General features: G+C 40.2%; 1 protein-coding gene across 2 annotated transcripts in view; it reads right to left on the bottom strand.

Annotated features, from left to right (window-relative positions):
* GEMIN2 (gem nuclear organelle associated protein 2) overlaps window positions 1-26,854 on the bottom strand; it is a 464,095-nt gene that overhangs the window by 327,572 nt on the left and 109,669 nt on the right. For both annotated transcript variants that reach the window (XM_044074221.1, XM_044074220.1), the window contains exon 3: window positions 19,086-19,175. In XM_044074221.1, the coding sequence (XP_043930156.1) occupies window positions 19,086-19,175 (90 nt within the window). The remainder of the gene's footprint in view (window positions 1-19,085; window positions 19,176-26,854) is intronic.

Genomic DNA, 26,854 nt, shown 5'->3' with positions numbered 1-26,854 from the left:
TGAAACCAGAAATAGTCTTGAGTAAAAACCTTTTCCCTTTTCTGAGAGAGGAACAGGCTCTATGGCTCTCATGGCCAGTAGAGCATCCACTTGATTTAAGGCCTCTGCCCATTGATGTTTTGGCAGATCTGGCCAACCGATAACCCTTGGCAGAGTATGAAAATGGAACTTGTAGCCTCTTAAAATCACGTCCAATACCCATTTGTCCTGGGTAATACGAGTCCAATTTCTGTAAAGAGAAAGCTTTCCTCCGAGAGGGGCATCCAGGTAAGGGGGTCCTGAAGCCCAACCGAGAGAGTCATTGAGTCTGCTTCCTTTGAGATTGGGATCTGTCTTCTCCCCTTCTAGGTGAAGAAGCAGTCCATTGTCTGGATCTGTAAGAGGCCTGAGCTTGACCACGACCTCTGGAGCGTCTATATCTTCCCCTTTGAGGCCTGTCAGACGTGGGAAAGGACCAATTTTTGAAGGGCCAATTCCTGGAAAATCTAGGAGGCTGAACTTGTAAGAAATCTTTCACAGTCTGCATAGATTTTGCCTTTTCTTCCATCTTTTTAATAACCTCTTCAGCCTTGGATCCAAATAAAACATCATGCTGAACAGGGGCATCTAAAAGTTTAGCCTTAACCTGTTCTGGCAAACTTTGTTCTCTAAGCCAGGCATGTCTCCTAATAACAGTACCAGAGGCTGCGGCCCTGCAAGAAGCTTCCAAAGCATCAAAACCACAATGCAAACTATGCTTGTTCACTTGTTCAGTTGCATGCAATACATCCTGCAATTCCTTATCCTCTGCACAAGCTGGAGAGGAAGCAAGCTTTTGCTTCAAAACAGACAAAAGAAATTGCTGATACTTAAACATATGAAACTGGCAATTTAAAGCCCTAATAGCAAGGGTAGCAGAAGTATATACCTATTTACCCCACCTGTCTAAGGCACGAGAATCCTTCTCGGAGGGAATAGGATTTTTGGAAGAAGCCACCTTAGCAGCCTTAGAACCCTGAGAAATAGTTTCAGGATCTGCAGAAGGGTTCTTGAATAAGAATAAATGAGAATCAGGGATCCTGTAAAATCTATCAGGCTTAGAAGGAGCAGGAGGCATGGAATCAGGATTCAAATTAGCCTCAGAAAAGGCATCATCCACAATATCAAGAACAGGAGGAATAGCTAAAGGTCTGTGTTGAGGGAGAAGAAGAAATTCCCTAAGCCTCTTCTTGGAAGCAGAATAATCCTGACCTTCCCAATGAAAATGTTCCCTCATCTCATGTAAGGTCTCCCCAAAAGAGAAATCCTCAGGCGGAGAAGCAGAGGGCAGGGAATCCTCTGCATCCGAATCCTCATAAGGAGGAAAAGAATATTCCTGATCAGAGGAAGAAATAGAAGATACAGAAGCCTGATCAGAGGAATCCAAAGGAACATCCTGTCGAGGCCTTTTCTCTGGAGGGGGATGAGAACCCCTAATCATTGTAAGCAAATCCTCAGCCATCCTTAGCAATTGCTTCTGTGTCTTGGGAGTAGCTTCAGAAGTAGCTGGAGCAGAAACTTTAGGTTTAACTGGAGTCTTGGACTTTGCCTTTGAAATGGTGATGTGAGTAGGCCTGAATACCCCCTCAGAAGCCGGTACCTGCACAGCGGTTCCGGACCCATCTAAGGGAGCGACGTCCGAAGGTCCTGCAGCAGATAAAACAATAGGCCTTGATGGCTCCCCATGGGAGTCCGTATCGGCCATCGGTTCAGAAGTGGCGGACGACAGGGGCTGCAAAAGCGCCTCACTGACAGCCGAACCGGACGCTGACTCCAGCTGCGACGAATCCTGTTTGGACCTTGGAGGCCTGTCCTTGTCTTTGCGCTTCTTTTGAATTCCGGTAGAATCCGACGACATTCTATAATTGAAGCGTCTGCCAAAGTAATTTAAAGCCCAGTCGTACCGACGCTTAATGGTGCGAGAATTGAACCTGGCACAGAACCGACAACAAGAAACGTTGTGGTCAGGGCCTAAGCAAGGTAGACAGTAAGAGTGGAAATCTTTATGAGGTATCTGTTTCCCACACGCTATCCAATTATTAACTTTTTCTGACATCGGAGGAACAAGAAAAGATTCTAACGGGTACTTAGCTTTGAGAAGAGAAGTAAGAACTTCGGACCGACAGCAATCAAATGCGTAGATCAAAAATCGCCAATCAACGACTTGCGAATTGCTTTCCACCGCACGGCAAGAAAGACTGGCGAAGATGGCGTCGGCTGAGGGCTATGTACCAGAGCGTACTGACGTCAGGGTACTAGCTTGTGCAGCCGACGCCGGACCCAGACTTTGTGATTCTGGCCGACCTCGGGCTGCCTGCCGGCAGGAACACCCTACAGTTATGACTGCAACAGTGAAACACGAAGAACATCTGCAACTGCTCTGAATAATATGCTAATAAAATTGTGACTGTAGTTCTAACTAACAATTCTAGCAATAATTCAGCCACTGCATTTAACAAGTATAGTATTTGTTGACAGATATCAATAGTATTATACCGCCTTTCTTATGCTCCTTTGCAGCAAAGCAGTGGCAAAAGTGAGGCAATACATATCAATACATTGATACAATCACACAACAACCCTTTAAGGCTTCATTTACCTCACTTAGCTTGTATGATCCATCTAATAATTGCTGTTTCAGATTGCTTAATTCAGTCCTATATCCAATATCAGTAGAGTTTAAACGGGACACGCTCATTGCCTGTCCTCTAATAATATTTTTATTTTTAAAAATGAACCCTGGATGCATACTATTTCTATGTAGCAGAGAGTTCCTGTAACAACTTTTTCTATAAACTCCAGTATTGTGGAGGCCATCTGGCAGCTTCTCAACGTACACATCCAGGTACGGTATTATATTCAAGGATGCTGCCATCGTAAATTTCAGATACTGTGTAAATGAATTAACTTTCACCAAAAATTCATTAAGATTTACCTCATTTGAGCCCCAGATGAGGAAAAGGTAGTCTACAAAACGTGTGTAAAATTTTACATTTTCTTTAAAGTCATGCATTTCAAACAAGTGCCTTTCCTCCCAATCTGCCATAACAAGATTGGCGTAGCTATTGGCACATGAAGTGCCCATAGCTACGCCATCTTTTTGTATGTATGCCTGATTGTTAAATATAAATACATTATTGTACAATACTATTTCTAATAAATCACATATTACATCAATGTAGGCATGCGTATGCGATTGATCTATGTGGAGGCGTCTACGAATACATTCTACCCCTTCCTGATTTGGAATAGATGTGAAAAGGGATTGGACGTCAAATGTAACTAACCAATAGGTTGTATCAGTGGGAACCTAAGACATCTGATCATATAACATAATTAAAAACTGTTTAGTATCTCTAAGTATATATGAATAATTGTTGACCACCGGTCGTAATACGGATTCTAAATATAATGATATTGGTTCGGTTACCCACCCTCTACCTGCGACAATGGGTCGCATGGGTGGGTGAGAAGGGTGTTTATGAATTTTTGGGACCCCTTGTATGCATGGTAAAGTTGGATGACTAACAGTACAATAATTATACAGATTCTCATTTATCTTCCCTTCGTTATGTAATAAATTTAATGTTGTAAAGACTCGTTCAATAACTCTATCTATCATATTTAACCCAATTTCTCTATAATATTGTTCATCTTTCAACATTTCTTTCATACTTATAATATACTGATCCATGTCCATAATGACAATAGGTCCACCTTTATCGGCTGGCCTGATCATTATGTTGGGGTCATTCATTAAATTTCTTAATGCCTTCCGTTGTTTAAATGTCAAATTACCGAACCATTTTCTTTTCACTATTTCTTTTCTCATGTGCATATAATTCTTGCACAACCAATTTAGTGTATGCATCAATCAAAGGATGTAGGGTCGGTATAAACATGCTAGGTTTCCTATACAGATTTCTCTCTTTGGCACTTTGACCAAAATCTAATCTGAGTTGTATATTTCATGTAATAGCTTTAAGTCAACTATTGTTTTGTGTTATATCACTTTTAATAGATGGAATAAATGTGAGTCCTTTCTCCTGGACTACACTTTCATCAATAGAGAGTTCCCTCTTAGATATATTCCAAATTAGGGATTTTTGGTCCCTTGCCACATCTTCTTTAGAGTTGGCCCTACATGCTCTTGGCCGGCCGCTCCCTTTTTCTGTCATCCCCTGCTCATTGAGCTGTCCCTTCACATTCTCCACTGATATGCTATGGGGAAAGGGGCCTTACCTTTAGGACTACTAGTACCCAAATTAGTATCAGCAATCTTCCTTCTTACAATTATATCACTTGTGTCCGATTCAACTATCTCTGTTATAACATCTGTTTCATCTAATAATGTTGATTCTTTACCATTAAGATTCTTTACTTCCGTTTCTGTCACCTCAGATGTTAGTAAAAAGGTACTTCATCAATTATATTTTCATTATGTACTAATGCTGTGGTGACCATAACTTTTCCTTTATTATTATTCATTGTATTACTATCTTTCTTAACAATCATTTTACTTTTTACTACAGTTTTTTCATTAGCTGTCTTCTCTGATACAACATTACATTTACTTCTATTATCTGATGTACCCATATCTTCCCTCCCATTTTCTTTACTGGTCTTATCTTGGCCTATATTAGTTTGAATCTTAGGCCAAGTAAAGACCTGTCCTTTAGCAAAATCTTGCACATCCCTTTTAATTTTGTTCCGCTTCTGCTCTAGCAGCTTTTTTTCATACAAGTAAACATCATCCAACAATTTCTCTAACATGTTATCTAAAATTGTACTAGGATACATTTCATATAAATACAGTTGCTGTTCCTTTATACGCTCTCGTAATGCTGCTTCTTGCGGCTTAAAATAAGTATTCAGCAATTCCATATATCATATGCTCGTTTCTATATTTATCTGCTGCCCCATATATAATAGGTCCGGGAAAACAGTACCTGTGGTGGGCATTTTTAATATACGAAGTCCACGTGGAATAATTTTTCGATTTATACAGACTTCAAAATGTTGCCGTTGCAACTGAAGTAGTTTCAATTGGATAAAGTTACGTTCAATTTCACTCAAAAGCGTGGACAGACCTTTACAATCCTTTCCGACTACTCCTTCATCCGGAAAGTCGGATGTGACGTCGTATGTGAGTAACGGATTAACGTCACCTGCGACTGCATTGTCAAATCTGGATTTGTTAATGTTAATACTCTCCGGTTTGTAAGGCAATTCAATGATTGTGAATTGCGATTCTGCCATATTCACAATGTAGTAACAGAATACAACGTATAAGAAAAATAAGTATAAAAAAGCTGTCACTACTTCGTTGGTACCTTTCCCTATAAAAACAGCACAACAATGTAATAAAATCTAAGTCGGGAAGGTACAATGGCAGATATCAGTACCTTGCATAAAAAATCCAAAACAACAAAGATATCCCAAAGTTATAATATCAATGTCCGGTCGTGTTTAGAACGTTTTTCACCCTCAGCTGCCCTTCGGCACGATGATAATACAGTCCACCAGCAGTTATCACTTCACTATGGATAAAGCAAAGTAACACGTTCTGCGTTCCTTGAAAATTTTATTTGAATAAAAGTTGGCTAGCGCTTTCACCCGTAGGCTTCCTCAGGCCATTACAGCACGTTTTATTTTATAAATATATATACATACTAAAAGTTTTTTATGTATATAAACATGTATTTAAAATTATCCATTTATTTATAATGTATGGATTCATACTATTTTATTAAGGCTTTATTATGCCTTAGGATATCAGTTGCATGTTATTAGTTTTAATTAGCGTAACAGCAGGAAGTGATCTCAGTGTTAATGCTAGGAAATAGTATATAAACGTATTAAATGTGAACATGTGCTGTAATGGCCTGAAGCCTACGGGTGAAAGCGCTAGCCAACTTTTATTCAAATAAAATTTTCAAGGAACGCAGAACGTGTGTTACTTTGCTTTATCCATAGTGAAGTGATAACTGCTGGTGGACTGTATTACCATCGTGCCGAAGGGCAGCTGAGGGTGAAAGTAACGTTCCAAACACGCAGAACGTGTGTTACATTGCTTTATCCATAGTGAAGTGAAAACTGCTGGTGGATTGTACTATCATCGTGCCGAAGGGCAGCTGAGGGTGAAAGTAACGTTCTAAACACGACCGGACATTGATATTATAACTTTGGGATATTTTTGTTGTTTTGGATTTTTTATGCAAGGTACTGATATCTGCCATTGTACCTTCCCGACTTTGATTTTATTATATTTCACTTTGCTTGACCTACTGAATACTACATCTACATGTAGAACTTTTCTAGGACCATGCTCTGTCTGCAAAAACACAAAAAGCAGGTAAATATAATTATTCTGACAGAGATATATGCATACAGTCAATAACACTAAATCTTACGGCTATACCGAATGTTTCATCATTAGTGGGTGGGACTGTGTGAGTGAGTATTTGTGTGTTAGGGTCAAGTAAGGGCTTGATAATGGGGACAGATTTAGTATTGTGCATGTGCGCTGCTGTGCAAGGTGTGTGTCTCACTGTCTTGTGTAGCAGTAGTGTTACAGAAAAGTTAAGGTGTAGAGTTCAGGTTAGGGGCACGGTTAGCATGTGTTAGTAAGGATGGGCAGGGAAAGCCTTACCTTACAAAAATTCTTTCAATAGCACTACCATCATTCAAAGTATGTCTGCATTTTGATGCTTTTACAGTTTGATGACTCAACACATACTTGCATCTATCTATATATATATATATATATATATATATATATATATAGAGATATATATATATATATATAGAGAGAGAGAGAGAGAGAGAGAGAAACAGAGGAAAGACACACACACACACACACACACACACACACACACACACACACACACACACACACACACAAAGCAAATACATAATCTGTATCAAAATACAGAGAAAGGTTACTTTTTAAGTGATAAAACAAATCCCACCTCTACAAACAAAATGACCTAATGAAATGTATCCAGTTTAGAAACCTACACATGAGGCAGAAATAAGCAATGTGGAAAAATTCTACCATGTATTGAAATAACTGCCCAGTTAAACCACAGTAAGAATCACCAACTTGGGAATTAAATTAATAGGTAGACTGATGATGCAGTGGTAGACCGAAAAAATATCCAAGACCATTTGATGAACTTCTTGTAAGACTCTTTACCCTTGGTATATTTCACTGATAACTTCGCCTACTTCTACTTCCCCTTCTTGCACTTCACTCATCAGCCCCTTACTTGGTGGTCTTCTTTAACACACTCTTTAGCCATCACTTGCTTTTAAGACCAGACATTTCACTGTACCTTGCTTCATGTGATCTTCAACACCTGCATCTTTATATAAGAAAGGCTTCCCATCCATGTGAAAGTACAATTTTTTCTGAACCCAGTTCAAATGCAACTTGGATCAGTGGATTCAGAATCAAAATGTCACCCTTCATCTGGCACCTATGGTACTTAAAACTGTAAAAGTGCATTTTCCTTTTGTTTGTCTTTGCCTTTGATTCATTGCATCTTGAATTACCTTGCTGTGATTACCTTGTCCTAAATCACCTTAAAAGGAAGGTCTGTTGAATCACTGGTGGTAACACTCCACTTTGAGTAAACTTTTTGTGCTTTTGCATTACAAGGACTGAGATTATTAATCTAGTGGCAGTAGGTGGCAGCCTGTTCTGAGTTGGGAAATGCACAGAAAGGAGTGTAACAGTTTCATTGACCAGAGGGCTTATTAGCCAGTTTACTTTGTTTTTATTGCCTGTACAAATTAGGTGCGTTTGCAGAGAGAAAGATGCAGACACATGGAAGTTAAATTTTCTGTATAAAACTATTTTTGAAACTGCACCCAATAACTCTGTAAGTATACAGCAACTACTTTGTACATTCAGAAGCATGGAGCAGCTTAGTCTGCATGTTGAGGACCACTGCCCCTTGAATTTAGCATTATATAGCGTAGTCTAGTCTATAGCCCCAAAAGCATCCTTAGTAGCCTTCTATTAACCGCTCATGCAGCACACCCTAGTGGCTCACTTAAAGAACCTGACGCAGACATGCACTTTTCCAATTTTGGTGGATATGGGCATCTTGAGACAATGTATTAACTTTCTCATGTTCACTGACAGCCACTTGATCTCTAAAGAAACAGATACTGTACGCAAAATTATATATATATATATATATATATATATATATATATATATATATATATATATATATATATATATATAAACACACACACACACACACACACACACACACACACACTATGTCACTGAAGGCAAAACTCTCCCATACAAGTAGGTTGTCAAACATATATGCTATACCCACCACACAGAGTGTGCACCTCACACATAGACCAGTTTATGCTGAGACACTTAAACAAAAGTTTACCAAACCCCAAAGGTCTCCCAGATATTCCTCCTACAAAAATATCCTCAGCAAACCCTAAAGCACTCAACCAAAACAATACTTAACACTACTCATATAGCCACACCCAATGCAGCCTCAACTACAAAGTCCATAAGGCAAACCAACACACTACCAAGGACACTAGTCATAGTGGACTCCATTGTCCAACACACTAATGTCCCACTTACCAGGCTGAACAAGGAGAAAATAGCAGTCAGTTGCCAATCAGGACTGGAGAGACCACTTCCAAAGAGAGTCTGGTCAACAGCGGAGTCTCTCAGGGCTCTGTGCTAGGTCAACTCCTCTTTGGCATCTACACATCTACTTCTTGGAATTCATGACTAGTGTTAAGGGCCTCTGCCTGACCAAGTTTGCAGATCACTGCAAACTAGTAGCAGTCATAGAATTCCCCCAAGACACTAACATCTTACAGGAAAGTCTAACACAGACAAATGACTGGTGTCAAATCCGCAGCTTAAAACTCAATGAAGAGAAATGCAGAACAGTACCTTTTATGAAGTCGGCCACCCTGGGAAACTACCTCACTAATAAAATACTCCTAAGAGTTGACCCAGTAGTCAGGGATTTGGGGATGCATGTACATAGTCACCTGGCTTTTGACATGCATATGACGAAGGTAGAAAAGAACATTTCTATGTCACTCAACTTATAAGTAAGGGCATGGCATCTAGGTCCAGGGAAGTAACTGTGCCACTGTTTTCAGCCCTCATCAGACCCATCGAGTACAACACCTCTTCAGAATCCCAAGTTGCCCGGGAAATGTTTACATAAATATTTTTATACCCCAAGTAGACTCCAGAGAGGTTTTCCTCAGGCAGACAGTAAGTGTTGGAGGTGTGAAGGGAGAAGAAAGAGGTAATTGGGAACATATTTTGTGAGAGTGCAGTGAGTTGGCAGACTAAGGATTTCCTGCAGGATGCACAGTCTGAGATGCTGGGTGGGCAGATTGGTCTGACGAGGGAGATGATTTTTCTGAGCTATGATACAGAATTGGAATTGCTTAGACATGGTAAGACCTTGCTCCGTCTAATAATGGTAGCTGCCAAAAAAAGCAATTACTAGAAAATGGAATCAGAATCTAAATCAACTATACTGGAAACAGTGAATATAGTAAAACAGAAAACAAATGGAATGGAGATCTTTAGAAAAGGGTAGGATAAAACTACATAAAAAAATGGGAATTGTGGGGACAATACATACAAGGGAGGATGTCTAAAAGATGGCATTGACTTAAATGAGCTATGTAATGTGTGAGTGAGAAAGATTGGGTGGATTATAAGTGAGATATAATCCTTGCAACTGGGAGTGTATCAGTATGGCTTGTGACGTAAAATGCTTGCAACTAGGATTGCGTTGGTGTGGTTTGTTTTCATTTATATAAATGTATGATTGTCATGTTTAAAAAAAATGGAACTGAATAATTTAAGTAATATTGCTTAGGTTATATGATATATGGCAATATATGGGAAGTATAGAAGTTATGTTGATATAGTTTGATTACCTTTTATATGAATGTAAATTTGCCTATGTCACAAGTAATAATTCAATAAAAGTGTTTGGAAAAAAAATACCTCTTCAGAATGTGACTGACCAGGCACAGGCAACAACTGGAATGTCCACAGAGGTTACTCGCAAAAAGAATACAGGGCATAAACGCAATGTCCTATGCAGATCACCTCAAAGCCCTGTCTCCTATAATCTTCTGAGAGGTGACTAATGCTGGCATACAAGGCATCCTTGGATCCCACTCTGATGGACATTTTTGCATATCTGTAAAATAAACATAATCAGAACTACTAGATCTAAGATCTTATAGTTTGCTTACGACATAAATGGGACACGTTGGAGGGACAGGTATGTATATCAAAGAATTCCCATCCCCTGAAACACACTTCCCATTCACATGAAGCAGAGACCTTTCCTAACACTATTCAAGCATAAACTGGACCACTGGATGGCAAATCACAAATTCATCCCTGGTCTGGGATCTATACACCTGATGGCAAATCAAGCTGAGGGGAATTAAACCTTGCACCACAAAAAACACAGGAAAGAGCATGTTAATATCTCCTTAATCTTCTAATCCAACTGTCAGACAGTTAATATAATTAATTTCACATTTGTAACAAGAGTCTGAACCATAACTCTCAACTTCTTAGCACAACTCTCAACTTCTTAGCACAAAAAAAATCTGGAGAAAGACAAAAATAATGGGGGGAGAAAGCCTCAAAAATAAGTTCAAACTTTAAATATTGTTCTTATAAACTTAGAATGTTGCTGGAATAAAATGTCTTGCATTACCTATGCATTTTTTGAAGGATATTAAGACTGAAACTCAAATGCCTGCCATTATTTATGGAAATTAGTCCTCATTGATTGCTATAAAAATCCAGAAAACCACACATTTTATGAGGAACAGATAAAAAATATGAGCAAAAGTCTGCACATTTTCCAAAAACCTGGATAGTTGAGAGGCATCAGGTATGGCCTGGACTCCTGTGCAGCACTTTCTGCCTTCTTTACATAGTATATTGCTATTAAGCAGCCGTTGCCTTCAGAGCTAATTCAGTAATAGAATAGAAGAGTGTTAGTCAGTTGGGCAACAGTGGCCACTTAAAGTACCTCAGTTCACTTCTGGATCTGCAGTTACAAGAAAATAATAAAACGTATAAATACCATTAACTAGCTTGGCTGGATTCGTAGCCCCAGATTTTAAATTTGCCCAGCAACTATCTTAGCTTACATTAGATTGTTTACATATAAAAAGAACAGTGCATTTGCCTTGTGCTGATCTTGCTTTGCTTTATTTTAAAATTTAAAATAGGGAAACAGTAAAATAACCATTATTCACCAGCTGATGCTAAGAATGGAAAGTCTGGTCTGGGGGAGAAGTTAGTTAACATGATTGCATACTACTCGCGGTTGCGATTGCAGTAACGGCAACTCATTAAAACAATTTTTTTTCATGTTAAATAAAAGTAAACATATCGGATATCCAGATTTTTGGTTGAAAGTTTTCATTTCAATACTTGCTGTGCTCTCCTTAAACATTTTTTTTGTATCTGAAAATAGATTTGGATTAAACAAAATAAATTATGCCAGATTACAGGTCTTGTTGCAAGTTGATGCAAAACCCAATGTTTTATTAATGGTTTTAAGTAAACTGGACTATTATTTAAAAAAATTGCCTGAGATTTTGGACCTTTTCTCATGCAAGTATTCTTGGCTTTGTCCGGAACTGTGTAGCAGAGAAGTTGAGATGTTAGAAGTATTAAATGCAAACTGGCAAGTCTGGAGCATTAACTTGTGAATAGCAATGCTTCAGACTTAAATTTTACAAGAATTAATATACTTGCAAGTTTTTGCTGCTCTGGTTTGACCAGCAAGTGTTGTCATGGCAACATTACATAGAAACAGGGCAGTGGTTTTGTGACTAGCTGGTCACTGCTGCTTTGACATTAGGCTTGCCACACCTCCATTTTTTTTCCGGACTATTCGGAAATCAAACTGATTCTCCGGTAGTCCGGAAAGCACTGTACAAACTCCAGTATTCTGTTTTGAAAAGGAAACAAGGAAACAGACTATCGGAGTTTGCAAATCGGCTGGTTTACTATGCTTTTTTTTTTTTTTTTTTTTTACAGAAAAGCATAGTAAATCAGCCGAAAGCAGGCAGCAGGAACGAAAAAAGAGGGCGTTCCCACCGAGTGATGTAATCACGATGTCACAAAATGGCTGGAATGTGGGCGGGAGAGGGGTGGGGTGGGCAGGGTTACTGGTGACGTGAGGGTTGTGGCTTTACTCCAGTTTTAGCCACGAAGGAAGGTGGCAAGGCAACCCTATTTGAAATCTCACCGAAAAAAAACTTTTGGCCGTAATACTAACCTGCAAAAAAAAGTAGTAAACTTTCAAGTGCATGGCTATTTCAAATCTAATAACGCAAAGCTAAGCTTTAGATCACACTGGGAACTAAATGGCGACTGGAACTGCTGATTTACAGGATATTTCAAGTATATTGACACTGTGGGTGGGAATAAACATGATGTAATTAAAGTGGGTGTTACTTCTGTCAGCTTAAATTTAGACCCAAATTTTCAACACTGGGATTGTCCCTTTAAGCATCTGCTTCTTTGTTCTAATTTCCTGCCACTGAGTGTATCATATAACTGATTTGTTTGCAGTTAAAAACATTCTCTAGAGTCTCCTTGCTCCTTTATCTGTTTAAAACTTTCATTTATAGTCTCTCTGCTATTTTTCGGTTGTGATGAACATTCTGTAGTGTTTTCTGCCTAAAATAGTGTAGCTAATAGCTGTAGCACATTTTCCCACCCTTCCTCCCTATTGGTGTCTTGTTCTTATACTTGGTGGCTTTGCAGTGGCAGTTTACTGTAAATTTCATTTGAGACACTCCTCCCAGTTCAGTGTCATTAGCTCATTCTACCGAATACAGAGAGAACATTTGGGAAGGCCAACCCCCTTAGTTTCTTAAACTTGAATAATCTTCTGTTATTCTTTTCTCCCTTTCCACTTTACTACAAAACAAAACAAACAAAAAAAAAACTTTATTCAGCTGCTTTTATAGTACTTGTGTTTCCTACTCCTACTCTATTACTCCATCTTGGTTTTTCTGCTACTTCAGGCAAAGTCCATTGCCTCCCCCATAGTGCCTTTTTTAGGAAAAATCAGACCAGCTGCAGTTAACTATTGACAAGACCCCTATTCAAATTATAGCTAGCTACAGGCCCCGTAATTTGACTCAATATGCCCACTTCACCTATCTGGACCTCTTCAAATCTATCAAGATTTAACCCTTTACCCTGATCCTGGGTGAATTTAATTACCCAACCATAGACTGGAAAAACTACTCATGCCAGAACACAAATGCCCACAGATTCCTCAATTTTATCAATGCAAATGCCTTGGAACAGCTAGTAGATACCCTCACAAGAGGTGATAATATCTTGGATTTGGTATTAACCAACATGTGTAACCAATGCAGCACCCCTACTGTATCATCCTCCCTGGTAAGATCAAACTATAAAGCGGTCACTTTTCAAAGTCACCATCTCCCCTGACCCCCCTGTAGCTAGGGTCAAACAAAAATCTTCTGAGGGATGGTACAAACAGCTTCACAGCCCCCTCTCCCACTGTAGAAATTGGCATCAATGTCCAAATCTACACCAAAGAACTATACCAGCATTTATAAAGTTTCATGGAATCAGGAATACCTGACAGGACAAAATCATCCTCTGCAAAGAAGAGCAAACCTGTCTGGTGGACATCTGCAATAAATAAACTTTATAACAAAAGGAAAAAAAATTGCTGTCCAGGACCAAGAAAGAGCAGGTGCCCTCTTAGAAGCACACTTTCCTTAGCCTGAGCAAGCAAATAAGAGCACTAATGAAACCTGCTAAAGCCAACTTCGAGTCCAAATTGGCCACATCTACTAGAGACAATCGTAAGGCCTTCTTCACATATGTCCACAATCTCAAAGGAAGCACTCACATCTGTTCAGAACTGGTGGTCAAGGACACCACATACACAAATGCTGTAGATATAGTCAATCTACTGGCTGACAGATTCACCTAAAACGTCTTACCTCTGTCTCCCCATCAGTAAAATCAGGACATCCACAGTACCTGCCCCCACACCTTATCTCTAGGGAGCAGGTCATCACTGCCCTCTCAAATGCAAAAAATACACCGCCATGGGACCAAATAACATCCCAGGCTGCATCCTACATGAACTCAGGCATGAACTTGCAGAACCATTACGCGCCCTATTCAACGAAAGCCTGAGTACCAGCTTTGTCTCAGCCGAGTGGAGGACAGCCATAGTCATTTCCTTTACACAAAGGTGGAACATCCACCAATCCAGGAATTGACAAACCCATCAGCTTAACTAGCCTGATCTGCAAGGCCATGGAACGGAATATCATGGACCTCATTAACAGGGACATTGGAAACCTCCAAACACTCGACCCCACACAGTATGGCTTTGTCAAGGGGAGTTCATGTCTGTTAAATCTGGTCTACTTCTTTGAGACAGTCACCAAAATCATGGACGAGGGGAAGGCTGAGCACACAGCCTACCTTGACATGACCAAAGCCTTCGACACTATTCCCCACTCGGGCATAGTAGATAAACTCTTTCAACTAGGCATCATTCCATAGGTTATCAGATGGGTAGCAAACTGGCTCACTGATTGAACCCACCTAATCAAAATAGGAGAAGCCACCTCAAGCAGTAGACCCGTAACAAGCGACGTACCCCAGGGATCGGTCTTGTGGCCTCTGTTATTTGGGATATACTTCTCTGGGGTGCAGGCCAAAATCAGTGGGCTATGGCTGACCAAGTTTGCAGATGACTGCAAGCTGGGCGCAGTCATCAATTACCCAAGTGATGTGGACGTCCTCCACGAGGGTCTCACCCAAACAAATAACTGGTGCCAAGAACAGGACCTCAGGCTGAATGGCAAAAAATGCATCATCATCCCTTTTGGGGAGAGTGACATCCCCACATATTATCACATTAATAACACCTTAAGTACACACTCAGTAGTGAGGGATTTGTGCACCCAGGCCGATAGCAACCAGCCTTTTGAGCACCATGTTGCTTCCATTGTACGGAAAAGCTTTCTACATGGCCCACCTCATAAGTAAGGGTATCTCATCCAGGGACAAAGAGGTCATAACATCACTGTATTTTCCCCTTATAAGGCCATTTATTGAGTAAAACGACCTCTTCGGCATGTACCTCATAAAGCACATGCAGCAGCTGGACAGACCACAGAGGGTCCTCACCAGTAGAATCCAGGGCCTCAAACATCTACCCTACACAGCTGGGCTAAAAGCCCTGTCCTGTCCCTCTACTCAGTTTCATACAGACTTCTCGGAGGTGACCTCTGTCTGGCATACAAAGCATTCTCAGACCTCACCTTGATGGGACTGCAGCATACGCAAGTCAAGCTCCATTCGAGCAATATGTATGCGCAACCTCAACCTAGTCTGTGATAGCAATAGGACTTGTTGGCGGGACAGATTTGTGTCCCAGAGACTCCCCATTTGTGGAATAGACTCCTCCTCCACGTCAAGCAGAGTACCTCATTATCCCTTTTTAAGCACAACCTGGATAACTGGATAAGAAACAGAAAATACACCCCTGATATTCCACCTGTGTCCTTGCTGGACAGGGGTTTTGTGTGCTGACTTATCTAAACATGGACTAAACTCTTGGCTAGGCTTATAAGGGCCTCAGGGCCAATAGCCTAGTAACCTCCTATGATCCAATGTATGCAGGTTTGCTTTCAATATGAACCACATCTCCACAGGAAATGGGGTTAAAGTACAAACACTTCAAGGGAGATGAGTGGGGGAATGATAGAAAACTACTACACCCAATGTTGGTAGGCAATGCAAATGGATCACATCAAGGCTTTCCCCAATCTTGGGAAAGTTGGTTAACTACCAAAAAATAAGATCATTCATGAAGCATCAGATAGCAAATGGCCAAAAAAACGGACTCTCCCAGAATGTGGCTAACTACTACCAAGAAAGCAGTCATCTGCCGTAGTACATTTCCAACTCTCATAGCTTCTTAGTGTGGGGGGTATGAAAGTGTCCCCTCATTTGTTTTACTAGACCACTACAATGTTGATGAAATGGATAACAACTGCTTCCTGAGGAAGAAAGTCTTTAAAAGACTGGAGGTTCAGAACTATCCACACTTGGAACAAATTTACATGCAGGCATAACTCACTGTAAATCCAGACGCATTGAAACATCATGGATTGGTAACCAAAAGGCATTGCCCATAGAAAGGCTGGAATGATGTCATCCACCGCTGCCAATGTTTCCTGCAAGCTTTGAGGAGTCAAAATTGGTGGGAAAGTGGATCTTTAGTTTGAGACTACTAGTCTTACTTACAGATGCCATGCATATTATAGCCCGGCTGCAGCTGATGAACAATATTAACAGGAGGGAGGGAAGCAATTTAGATTCTACAAGTCTGATTGCATTTTCTAAGAAGTGGTATAACAAAAATCAGGGCATCCTATGTAGTTTCCAGAGCATGAATTGAAGAAAAAAGTTAGAAGGCAGCCATCTAAGAAAGGGAATAACGACTCCCCGTAGTCCATAGTAATCTGCTCTGAAAAAAAATAACTGGTGAATGCCCAAAGGAACAGCCTGGAGTCAATACCACATGGCTTCCATCCAAAAGTGTACAAACATCCTGGACTCAGGTGAAGTTTGATGTGAAGGTCCACACACTGTTGGCCCAAACAGCACATCCAGTCTCCTCCTGCTGAGCCACAGGGGACTGACTGCATCACATCCATACAAGAGGTTTCTTTGGAGATGAAGTTGTTAAAGCTAATGAACACAGATCTAGTACAAGCATAATGTCATTGGTATTCCTTGGCAGTTAAGAAAAAAAATCTTGATCCTTTCTGGTTTGGCAGGCCCTCTTGGATGGCTGTTTTCTGGAGGAGGCTTTGGACTGCCCTACTTGCTGTTTGTTTCTGGCAGGGTGGGACTTCTAGCAAGGGTGAAAACTGTAGGACTGCAGTAATGTAAAACAGATACTTGTATCCCCTAGATAGGTCTGTATTTACTCATCTGTTTGTACATGCCACAGCAACTAGGCAGAGAGACAGATGCTCACCCAAATGCCTCCAGAAGATTACAGTCAGTCAAGTTCTCAGGGATTTTGTCACAGTCTATCAATGGGCAGACCATGATTACTTGACAACTGCAGAGGACCCTTTTGTATGGTACAATCACCTCTCCAGCAATTACTCAATGTCAGGAGTCCTTCCAAATTACTGTTGGCTTTGCTATGGCATGTCATGCCTGAACTACATCTCATACTGGCTCCCTTGTGCCCCTGAAAATGAGATGGGAGACTTCTGAAATTTGATGCCAACATGCAAGGATATTGCTTTCCTTCTTCACGGAGCTCCGATTTCTGGATTGAACAAACTTGTGCCGTTGAATGGTAAATTAATAAAAATTGCCTTACTCTCCTTGACACTGTCTGGTAAAATCACAGACATGCAGGATAATGAACTGTGATGTTGGAGCTGCATCTCTGGTCAAATGTTTGCTGGCATTGAAAACTAGCTATATCACAATGCTGGTCACTGCTAAAACAGCAAGTAACCAGGGCTGGACATCTGAATTATCATCTGGTGTATTATTTCTTGAGATACCTCTTTAAAAGCCACCACATGGACCAAGTATTAAGCATCCTTAATGAGAAAGTTGCAGACATGTAAGCTGCTTCTTTAAGCAGTTCACTTTTCTCGATTCCATGCCTGAGGGGTGAACTACAGGGCTCTAAGGAGTTACTGCCTATTGAGGGCAGCTGCTAAGACTAATGTGCCTGGACTGGGAACATCTGACCAGCAGCTCCACCCTCTAGGAGGTTAGAGGACATGGTCCTACTTACTCAACACGGCAGTAACTGTAACAAGGCTTTCCTAATCTGCACTGCTAGCCATGTAGAGGATCTCCATCAATAGGGGGACTACCCTTGGAGGACTGATGGGTAGCTCAAATGATCTTTATCCTCTTAATGGGGGATCCCAGCTCGGTAGGTCACCCCTGAAGAATCATCCCTATGACTTCCACCAAATACAAGGTATTTGGAAGAGGGGATCTGCATCCCCCCCCCCCATCAATGAGCTCAGCATTTAGAAATTCCATATGCAAATCAATATGGTTCCGATTGCAAGATGCCTTCATTGAAACCTTCAGAGAGAAAAAAATTCTGACATTCTGACTACTAGGAAGTCATACATTGTGGAGCTTAACTAGCTGAATGGTCCAAGCAACATTCCTGAAGACATGAAGGGCACCTGCATGAAATTAACCAGCTTGGGAGGCTTTGAGGTTAAGGAGTAAGGGAATATGTGGGAAGAGTCTAAAATTTGTTTTGCTGACAACACCTTCTCATATTGGCTGACAAATGTCCACATATCTGGTAGATGGGTCACACTGTGCTCCTCAACCAGACACAAAAAATGCACACTTTGCAACAATCCTAGGGAGTAATCTGTCTCTCCCACAGGCACTTTACTTAAATGCATAGAAAGAAAACAACCTTGATGCATTTAGGCAAAGTGTTAAGAGTTATAAAAATAATAAACTGACTTTTTTTTTAGATTTAGGCTGCTATGCAGCTATCAGCAGTCAGTGGCACCTCTTCCTTGATCTCAGAAGGTTGAACTCGCTGACCCTCTTCCTGTGCCTGCAGTGATATTACCGCCTACTCTCACTGTTTGAAGGGAATGAGGCATCCCAGCACACTGTCAGGTGCCACTAAGCTTGATGCATAACAAAGTTCTTGCTTAACCATGAAAAAAGACGACACCTGCAGTCAGATGATCAGTGAGCACAGCAGAACTGTTCTCCAAAGTCATTTTGCCACTATTAAATAAAAAAGCAAAAAAAAAATCAGATGATGGAGCAAATTAAGGATGCTGAAATGTTACTACACACTGTCAACCTTTAAGAAAATATTCATTGTTTATAAAGCTAGATTAGCATTCGGTATGAAAAACATTTTCTAATGAATAAACATCTGATATAGAAATGTAAGCAATTTTACCTGTCGAATTGCTGAAAAATTAGCTACTTGCTGTTGTTGCCATTTCAGACCTGGTGAACAGCCCTCTGGGGCAGGATGGCATCTGGTTAACTTAAAATGGAAAAAAAATAATTAAAACATACACAAATTAATGGAAAAGTTCTACAAATAAAAACAGTAAAGTGAAGATCAAAGAATGGAGCACAACTAAAATATGAAGCAATGAGCTTGAAGAGTTTCCATGAAGCCAAAAGCATAACTAAAAAATAATTCTAAAATAACAGTGAAAGGATTTATAGCAACCAATTGTACCACATACTGCTGAAACACAAACCACTGCAGGCACCAAATCAACAGCCAAAAAGGTACAGTTTCACAAGAAATTTTAATATAAGCAACCCCTCATGTGAAAGTCTATGCCCTACACACCTCTATAGAACTTATGATCAGACAGCCTTGGGGGGGGGTAAAGAGAAAACTTCATAAAACCCAACGTTCGGCTACAATCAAAATCAGTACAAGTTGACTTTGCAAGTGCACAAAATTCAGTTACACTTCATTACCTAATGAAATCATGAGCAAATGGTTAATCAGGCTGCCATATTAAAATCATACAATCTTTCAACTTCAAAAAAGGAAAAGAAAAACAAATTTATTTTATTTATTTATTTTTTTTATTTTTTATTTTGCATGTGTTGACCGGGCTGGTCCGACTGGATATATGCTCATTTTCAGCAGAGGCCCGGGGAGAAAAACTCCAAAAGCATATATTAATAACAGAGAAAAAAGCAATTGGCTATGAGAATATTCATTAGCAAATATTTGCAGAAGAAATATTAGAAATTAACTACAAAAAAAAACTATAAATTTGAAAGGTGTACAAATCGAGCATGATAGAAGAAATAGGGAAGTGTTAGTTGAAGTTCTGTAATCAGAAAAAAAAGGAAGTACTTGTGAGGATATAGAAAGTTAGTCAGGGTTAGTACATGGGCAGAGCCAGTGGGTTTTGAGGTGAGATTTGAGTTGGGATTTAAAGCAGGGAGGAGAAGAGAGTGCAGTGAGTTTGTCAGGAAGGGAGTTCCAGATTTTTCCTACTGTGTTTGAGAACAAAGAGTTTTCGGCCATGTTATAGGATTTACAAGTGGAAATAAGTAGTTTATTAGAAGAGCGTAGGCTTTTAAGATTGCAGTAAGGAGTAATAAGAGTAGTGAGTATGGGAGCATTAAAGGGTTTATACAGGATTTTATGGGCTATGGAGAGTTGGTGAAATAAAATTAGGTTTTGTAGCTCAAGCCATCCTAATTGGATTAAGTTTATGCAGGGTTGAGTTCTAAAAGTAGAGCCAGAGGCAAATCTAGCAATACTGTTGTAGGCAATAGCCATTTTGCTGAGGTTAGCTTTGGACAGATTACTGTAGATAGACGAGGCATAAAGGAGGGTGGAAATTAGGTGTGAGTGGGCGATGGATGTTCTGGCAAGTGTAGTAAGGAATGGTTTAATTCTGTACAATGAGCCCAATAGTGTTGTTAAGGTGAGTGTCAAAGCTTAGATTGTTGTCAATCTCCACTCCTAGGAGCCTGGTAGTTGGGTCAGGGGAAATATAGGTGCTATTACTTGACAAGACAGAGAAGTTGAGTGGAGAGGATTTACGGGTGGGGGAGAAAAGTAATAATTTGTTTTTCTTGGGGTTTAAGATTAAGCATCGCTTTAGGAACCACATTTCTACAGTTTGGAATGTCTGTTGGGTGATAGAGTCAAGTTCGGAGGGGGGAGAGGCAAAGCAATAAAGAGTAGAATCATCTGCATATTGTATACAGGTTGCAAGAGGAATAGTAGTATGAAGATCATTTATGAAAACTGAAAACAGAAGAGGGCCAAGAATTGAGCCTTTGGGAACTCCAAGGGAAATGGGTAGGTGGTTGGATAAGTTATTGTGCCAAAGAACTGCCTGCAGTCTGTTATGAAGATAGGAGTGGAACCACTTTACCGCACTTGTGTCTAGTGCGAAAGATTTAAGTAAGTTTATTAGTATCTTGTGATTGACCATATCGAAGGCTTTGGATAGATCAATAGAGAGCAGAGGTAAGGATGTTATTATTCCGGTTTTTGTTGATGCAGTCAGTGAAGGAAAGGAGGGTAGTTGTGGTGCTGTGGAATGGTCTAAAGCTATGTTGACAGTCAGCTAGTAGATTGTAATTTAAGAGGTGAGTTGTTTTTGGATGCATTTTTCCATGATTTTAGCTAGGGGGGAGAGTAAGGCTATGGGTCAGTAGTTTGAGAGTTTAGTTGAGTTACCACCTTTGTGCAGGGGAATAATATGTGATATTTTCCAGACTGAAGGAATGTAGCCTTCAATGAAGGTTCTGTTAATTAGGGTGGAAATGGGATAGGCTTATGTTTTAGCTGCAATTTTTAAATATTGAGCTGGTAGCTGGTCAGCTGATGGAGAGGAGGACTTCAGTTTGTGGAGCAGAGAGCACATTAGTGATGTGGGTACAGGTTGCAGTTGAAATAAGGGAATAAAAGTATTAGAGGAGGTGGACAGGGAGGGGATATCTGGGGAAAGTTGATTAGATAGAGACTGGACAGTTTAAGTAAAGAATGTGTTGAAGGCATCAGCAGTTTGTTTTGGGTTGTTTAGGAAAGTGCCTGAGGGGCATGGGTGTCAGAGTGGCCAGGCTTTAAGAGTCTATTTATTCCTGCCCAGAACTTTTGCGGATTACGTTGGTTAGCTTGTTGTAGATGGCAGTAGTGGTTTCCTTTATCTAGATGTATGGCTGTTTTGTAATCTTTCTTATTTGCCTAAAGTTTAGTTGGTCAATGGGATCTTTAGTTCTACGGTATTTAGTCCAGAGTTTATTTTTCAGAATAATTTTATGCCCTGTGTTCTTTGATAGCCAAGGTGCAGGTTTTGAGCTAATTCTGACAGATCTTGAGGGAGCGCGAGTCTAGAATAGATAGGAACTTTGAGTTGAAGTATGAGAGAGCATCATCCAGTGGAAGGTGTTTAAGAGGGGACCAGTTACAGGCTTTAAGTTCAGCTTTGAAGGTTTCAGGGTTAAAGTTTTTATTAGTTCTGACCATTTTGAATTTACTTGCGTTAGGGGTATCAGTTTTATGTCTGATTAAGTAAGTAAGCGCATGGTCACTTAAGTCATCAGTTAGTGTTCCTACTGTATAAGTTAGGTGGTGACGATTAATCAGAATCCAGTCTAATATGCTTTCTTTGTTATTAGGTTTGTTAGTTCTAGTGGGAGCTTGAATGGTTTCTATAAAACCATGGAGATTTAAGAGGGTGGAAGGGTCTACTGAGGTGCAGGTTATCCAGCTGATGTTGACATCGCCCAGGACTATGGTTTCTTGTGGGAAATGAATGTAGAACCAGCTGAGGATCTCTTCTAGAGTACTGATGTTATTTCCAGGGGAAGGTATAAGCAGATTATGTAGATAGATTTATGGGTATTAAGGTGAAGTTTAGATATAAGGATTTCAGCATTACTTACAGAGGGAGGTTTGTCATGCAAGACAGTAATTTTCATCCCGGTTTTGTAAATAATTGCTATCCCACCACCCTTTGTAGCTTTATGGTCCAGTCTGTGGATGTTATAGCCAAGGGGGAATAATCTCACTGTCTTGGGTTGCTGGTTTAAGCCAAGTTTCAGACAGGCAAAGGATGTTGAATGAGTACATGTCTAGCAGAGCATGGAGCTGGGTAATTTTATTATTAATACTACAGATGTTAAGGTGAGCTATAGAGAGAGAGTTAGGAGGTTTGGAGAGTAGATTAGAACTGGAGGGTGGGAGACTGATGGGGTTAAAAGTGGTAGTGTTATTTGGGCCAGGGTTGGGATGAATGTCACCTGCTTGTAGGGAAAGAAGTAATCTTTTTATTAGGAGTGAGAGTTTAGTGAAAATGTGCGAGGATTTTTTTTATACATGATTACTGTAGGTAATGTGGACCTTTCTATGAAATTTTGCAAGAAGGTAGCTGGGAGAAGAAATTATGTTAAAACAGGCTTGGAATGTGTTATGGGATGGTGAGCTAGTAATTTGAGTGAAGGTGTTTCATTCCAGTAGGGTAAGTTGTTCATAAGAGGTGAGAAGGTAGGGTAAGAGAAGAAAAGGAAAAAGTGAGAATAGGAGGATGTGTTTTAAATTAGTTGAAGTAAGTAGGTAAGGCATAATGACAGGACAAGTGTATGAAAGTAAATTGGGAATAAGAGATGGAAGTGAAGACAGGAAGGGAGAAGAGTTAAGAGTGTCAATTGAAAGGATGCAGGTGGGTGGTTACTGGTGGCGCTGGATGGGAGGGGTAAAGTGTGAATGGTGTGAGAAGGAGGGGGTGTGGTAAAGGAGTATAAATTTAGGAGTTGTAGGGGTGGGATCTGGGGGTAGGGTATGGGGAGCGGAGTGAGCCTGCAGCGCGAACGGAGCAGGTTCAGACAAAGTGGAGGAAGGCAGTCTGAAGACCATCAGTGAAAGGCAGGTGAGGTGAGCAAGAGTGGGTGAAAGGCGTGAGAAAGGGGTTAAGCTTAAGATCTTAATAGAGAAAAGAAACAAATTTATCAGTATGGGACAAGGGAAAGGATTGGAAGCATTAGGTATAGCAGCGAGTAATTTAGTCAAGTTTAATGCAGTGGGTAGAGAATTAAGGTATAATAACTCTGCAAGTTAGCGTGACATCTAGTGGACAAAAGGTTAATTAAAGAAGAAGGTAGTTAGCAGGTAATCGCATGAGCGGGAGAGAAAAAGGAAAATAATTACTCAGGCCGGGAAAGGAGTGAGAAGGACAGGCCAGAAGAGGAGAATGCAGCAACTAGTGTGAGGCAAGTGCGGCTGCTATGAGTCCTTACTAAATAGCGTCACAGAAGGCCAGGGGCAAAAAACAAATTCTCATTTATACAAAAATGTAAAAAAGAGTAAAATTAGCTAGATGAAGGAACACATACTTTCTAGCTTCCTTAAATACAGGGTTCAGAGTACTGAGATCAAAACTTTGATGTAGCAGGGAATGAGGCAGTAGAAGGTCCTTTAAATGGGTTCTTGCTTGCCAGGTAAAATCCCGTATGTCCAGGGAGTAAGGTTAAGTTAAAGAGTTGTAAGCAAAATAGATAGTGTACAGAGAGGTATGAGATTTAGAGACACAGTTTTACAAATGCAATAATATAAAGACACTTTATGTAAGTTAGTTAAATGAGCAGAGTCAGACTGTATCCCTTACAAAAAATAAGAATTTCAGGAAGACAGCTAATGACATAAGTTTCGAGCTATAGTCCAGCAATCATTATATCTACAGTCAATAAGAGAATAGCGAGACAATCCTCACTAAAGGCAATCATGAAACAAAGAAAAGAAAACGTATGCTACAGACTGTAATGAACAAAACTTGTGAACTAAAAATGAATATTACACAACACAGCAAAAGTAAAGACAACAAGGCATATGTAACATTTAGAAGGTACAGTATCGAGCGGAGCGGCTTCTTGTAGGATTACTTGTCAGTGAACTTTGCTATTGGGGGTATATAGGATAAAAAGAACTAGGTTTTAGCCGAGTAGCAACAAGGGTGGCTTTACCAGTTTGAAGCCTTACCCCATAAGAAGGTACTCACACAATACGACTGTGTTAAGTTAGGGCTTTGTAGAATACAGCAGAGCGGGGTAAACATAAGTTACGGTAGACTTATTGGGAGCCATTGCACACTGCTGGCAATGCAGTGGGAGGTCTTTGTTTTACCTTTAGGAGTGTAAAGCATAACATTACTTAGTCCTGAATTACAGCTCAGGTGTAGAAAAGACCGAGCCAGGGAAGAGGCAAGAAGTGATTATCGCCCTAAGTTGGTGCGCTAAAAACGGGAGCGGATGTCCAATTCAGTTAAAAGTAGGCTTGAATACTCCAAAAAGCACAAGAGTCAGAAGAGTACCAGTAACGTAGGGGTAAAAAGTAAAAACAAACAACTAACTCAAATTGGCAATTGCGAATACACAGGAGGCGCCGTTTTTAAACGGGGAATAAGCACATGGAAACTGATGTTCCATTATTTTCATTCTGCATTAGTTAATACTGGTGCCTCACAGCTCCTAGTTCTTTGATTCAGTTCCTGGATGGGGGTGTCTTCTGGGCAAGGTCTTCATGGTTTCATGGCATTTCAAACAGCACTCCAACTTCCACAAACATATTGCTAGGTGAGCTAAAAATCTTCTAAACACTGCCCATAAATATAGGTGTGATGTTCATGTGACTATGTACATGCACTTGTCTTGTGATGTAATGCTATTTTATCCAACAGTGGTTCTCTGCCTAGCACCATAGCTCTCAACCTCATAGGATAAAAAATCTGGACGTAGCCAAAGATAATGGGGGACAAAGCCCCAAAAATATGGACACATTTTAAATATTGCTTTTATAAACTTAGAAAGTTGCTAGAATAAAAAGGTCTTGTGTTACCATGCACTTTCTGAACAATATGAAGTGTGAAACTCAAATAACCCATTTAGTGACTTCAGTCCTCACAGATTTGCTGCAAAATTCTAGAAAAATCACAAATTTTATGAGGAACAGAAAAAAATATGAGGCGAAAATCTGTACAGTTGAGAGTATGCCAAGCACTCTGTGCTGGCCAGGATTAACTCACAATAATGCAAGTCTCTAAACAGGATAATACAGGGGCTGAAGAATGAATAAAAGATTAATGCAGCTCAGTTTTATTAGCATCAATGAAAAATTTACCATCAGCTGGAATACTATACATGCCAAAGAAAAGTTATAAGGCACTTCAAAGTTCTGAATTCCAGTAGCTGATCATTTCACCTTTAAACCACACAATGCAACGCCTGAACATCTGAAGTGTTACTTTACAACTGCTGTTTCATGTAGTGTTTTATGCTTTCAACATTCCCCATGTAAGGGGGCTTTATTCTCTGTACACCATAACTATTCTTACTGCTGCATTGCCACAATTCATGGCAAAAATAACTATTCCCTTTGTTTGGATAATTCTGGCCCACATACATTGTTCTCAACTGCATGCTGCAATAACAGTATGTTCACTGCTTGGAAGAGACATAACTACACCTGGAGATATACTCAATACTTTAAATATTCAAGACAAAATTAATGTAAAGGTTTTGGCATGCTTCCAGTGTAACTTTTACTAGATGCAGTAACTTAAATCCTCTTGTTTCAGTGTCACACTGATCACAAACCAAGGACAAGTGAGACCCAAAAAGCTGAGTGAGTAGTGTGTTATCAAGCCTTCTCCATGTAAAAGACAAGGGGGGGTCTACAATGGAAGCTATTAGGATGATACAATAAGTAAGTGACTGAAGTTAGTTTTAAAAGCTGAAAGGAGAAGCCTGATAAGTGTACTTACCAAGAAGAGAGACCAGGAGATAAAAGGGGATGGGGCTCCAATCCACAAAGGTACTAGAAAACCAAAAATTCCCCAACTCAGAAGGATAATGTTGTGGTGTTTGTTCTCTGGTCTATGAAAACAAACCTACTTTACCAGGCTATACCTCATTCCACACTTTCCTACGCCAAAATGAGGTCGGAAAGACTAAGGGTGGTGGAGTCTCTATCTTCATTAAGGACAGGCACACATCCAGACTGGTTTACCAGCATAATGCACTGGAATTACTCCAGGTGCAACTGACAAATGGCAAGACACGCATCCAAGTTATAGCCAGCTATAGACCCCTCTACCTCCATGACTCAGGACACCCACTCCTCCTACCTGGACCTACTTGACTCCATCAAGGTACCCCCCCCCCCAACACCCTGATCCTTGG

Source organism: Protopterus annectens, chromosome 6.part0 (assembly GCF_019279795.1).
Source record: "Protopterus annectens isolate FY-2018-M chromosome 6.part0, PAN1.0, whole genome shotgun sequence".
Classification (NCBI taxonomy): Eukaryota; Metazoa; Chordata; order Ceratodontiformes; family Protopteridae; genus Protopterus; species Protopterus annectens.
Note: the sequence above shows the minus strand (reverse complement) of the source record. Positions and strands in the feature narration are given on the sequence as shown.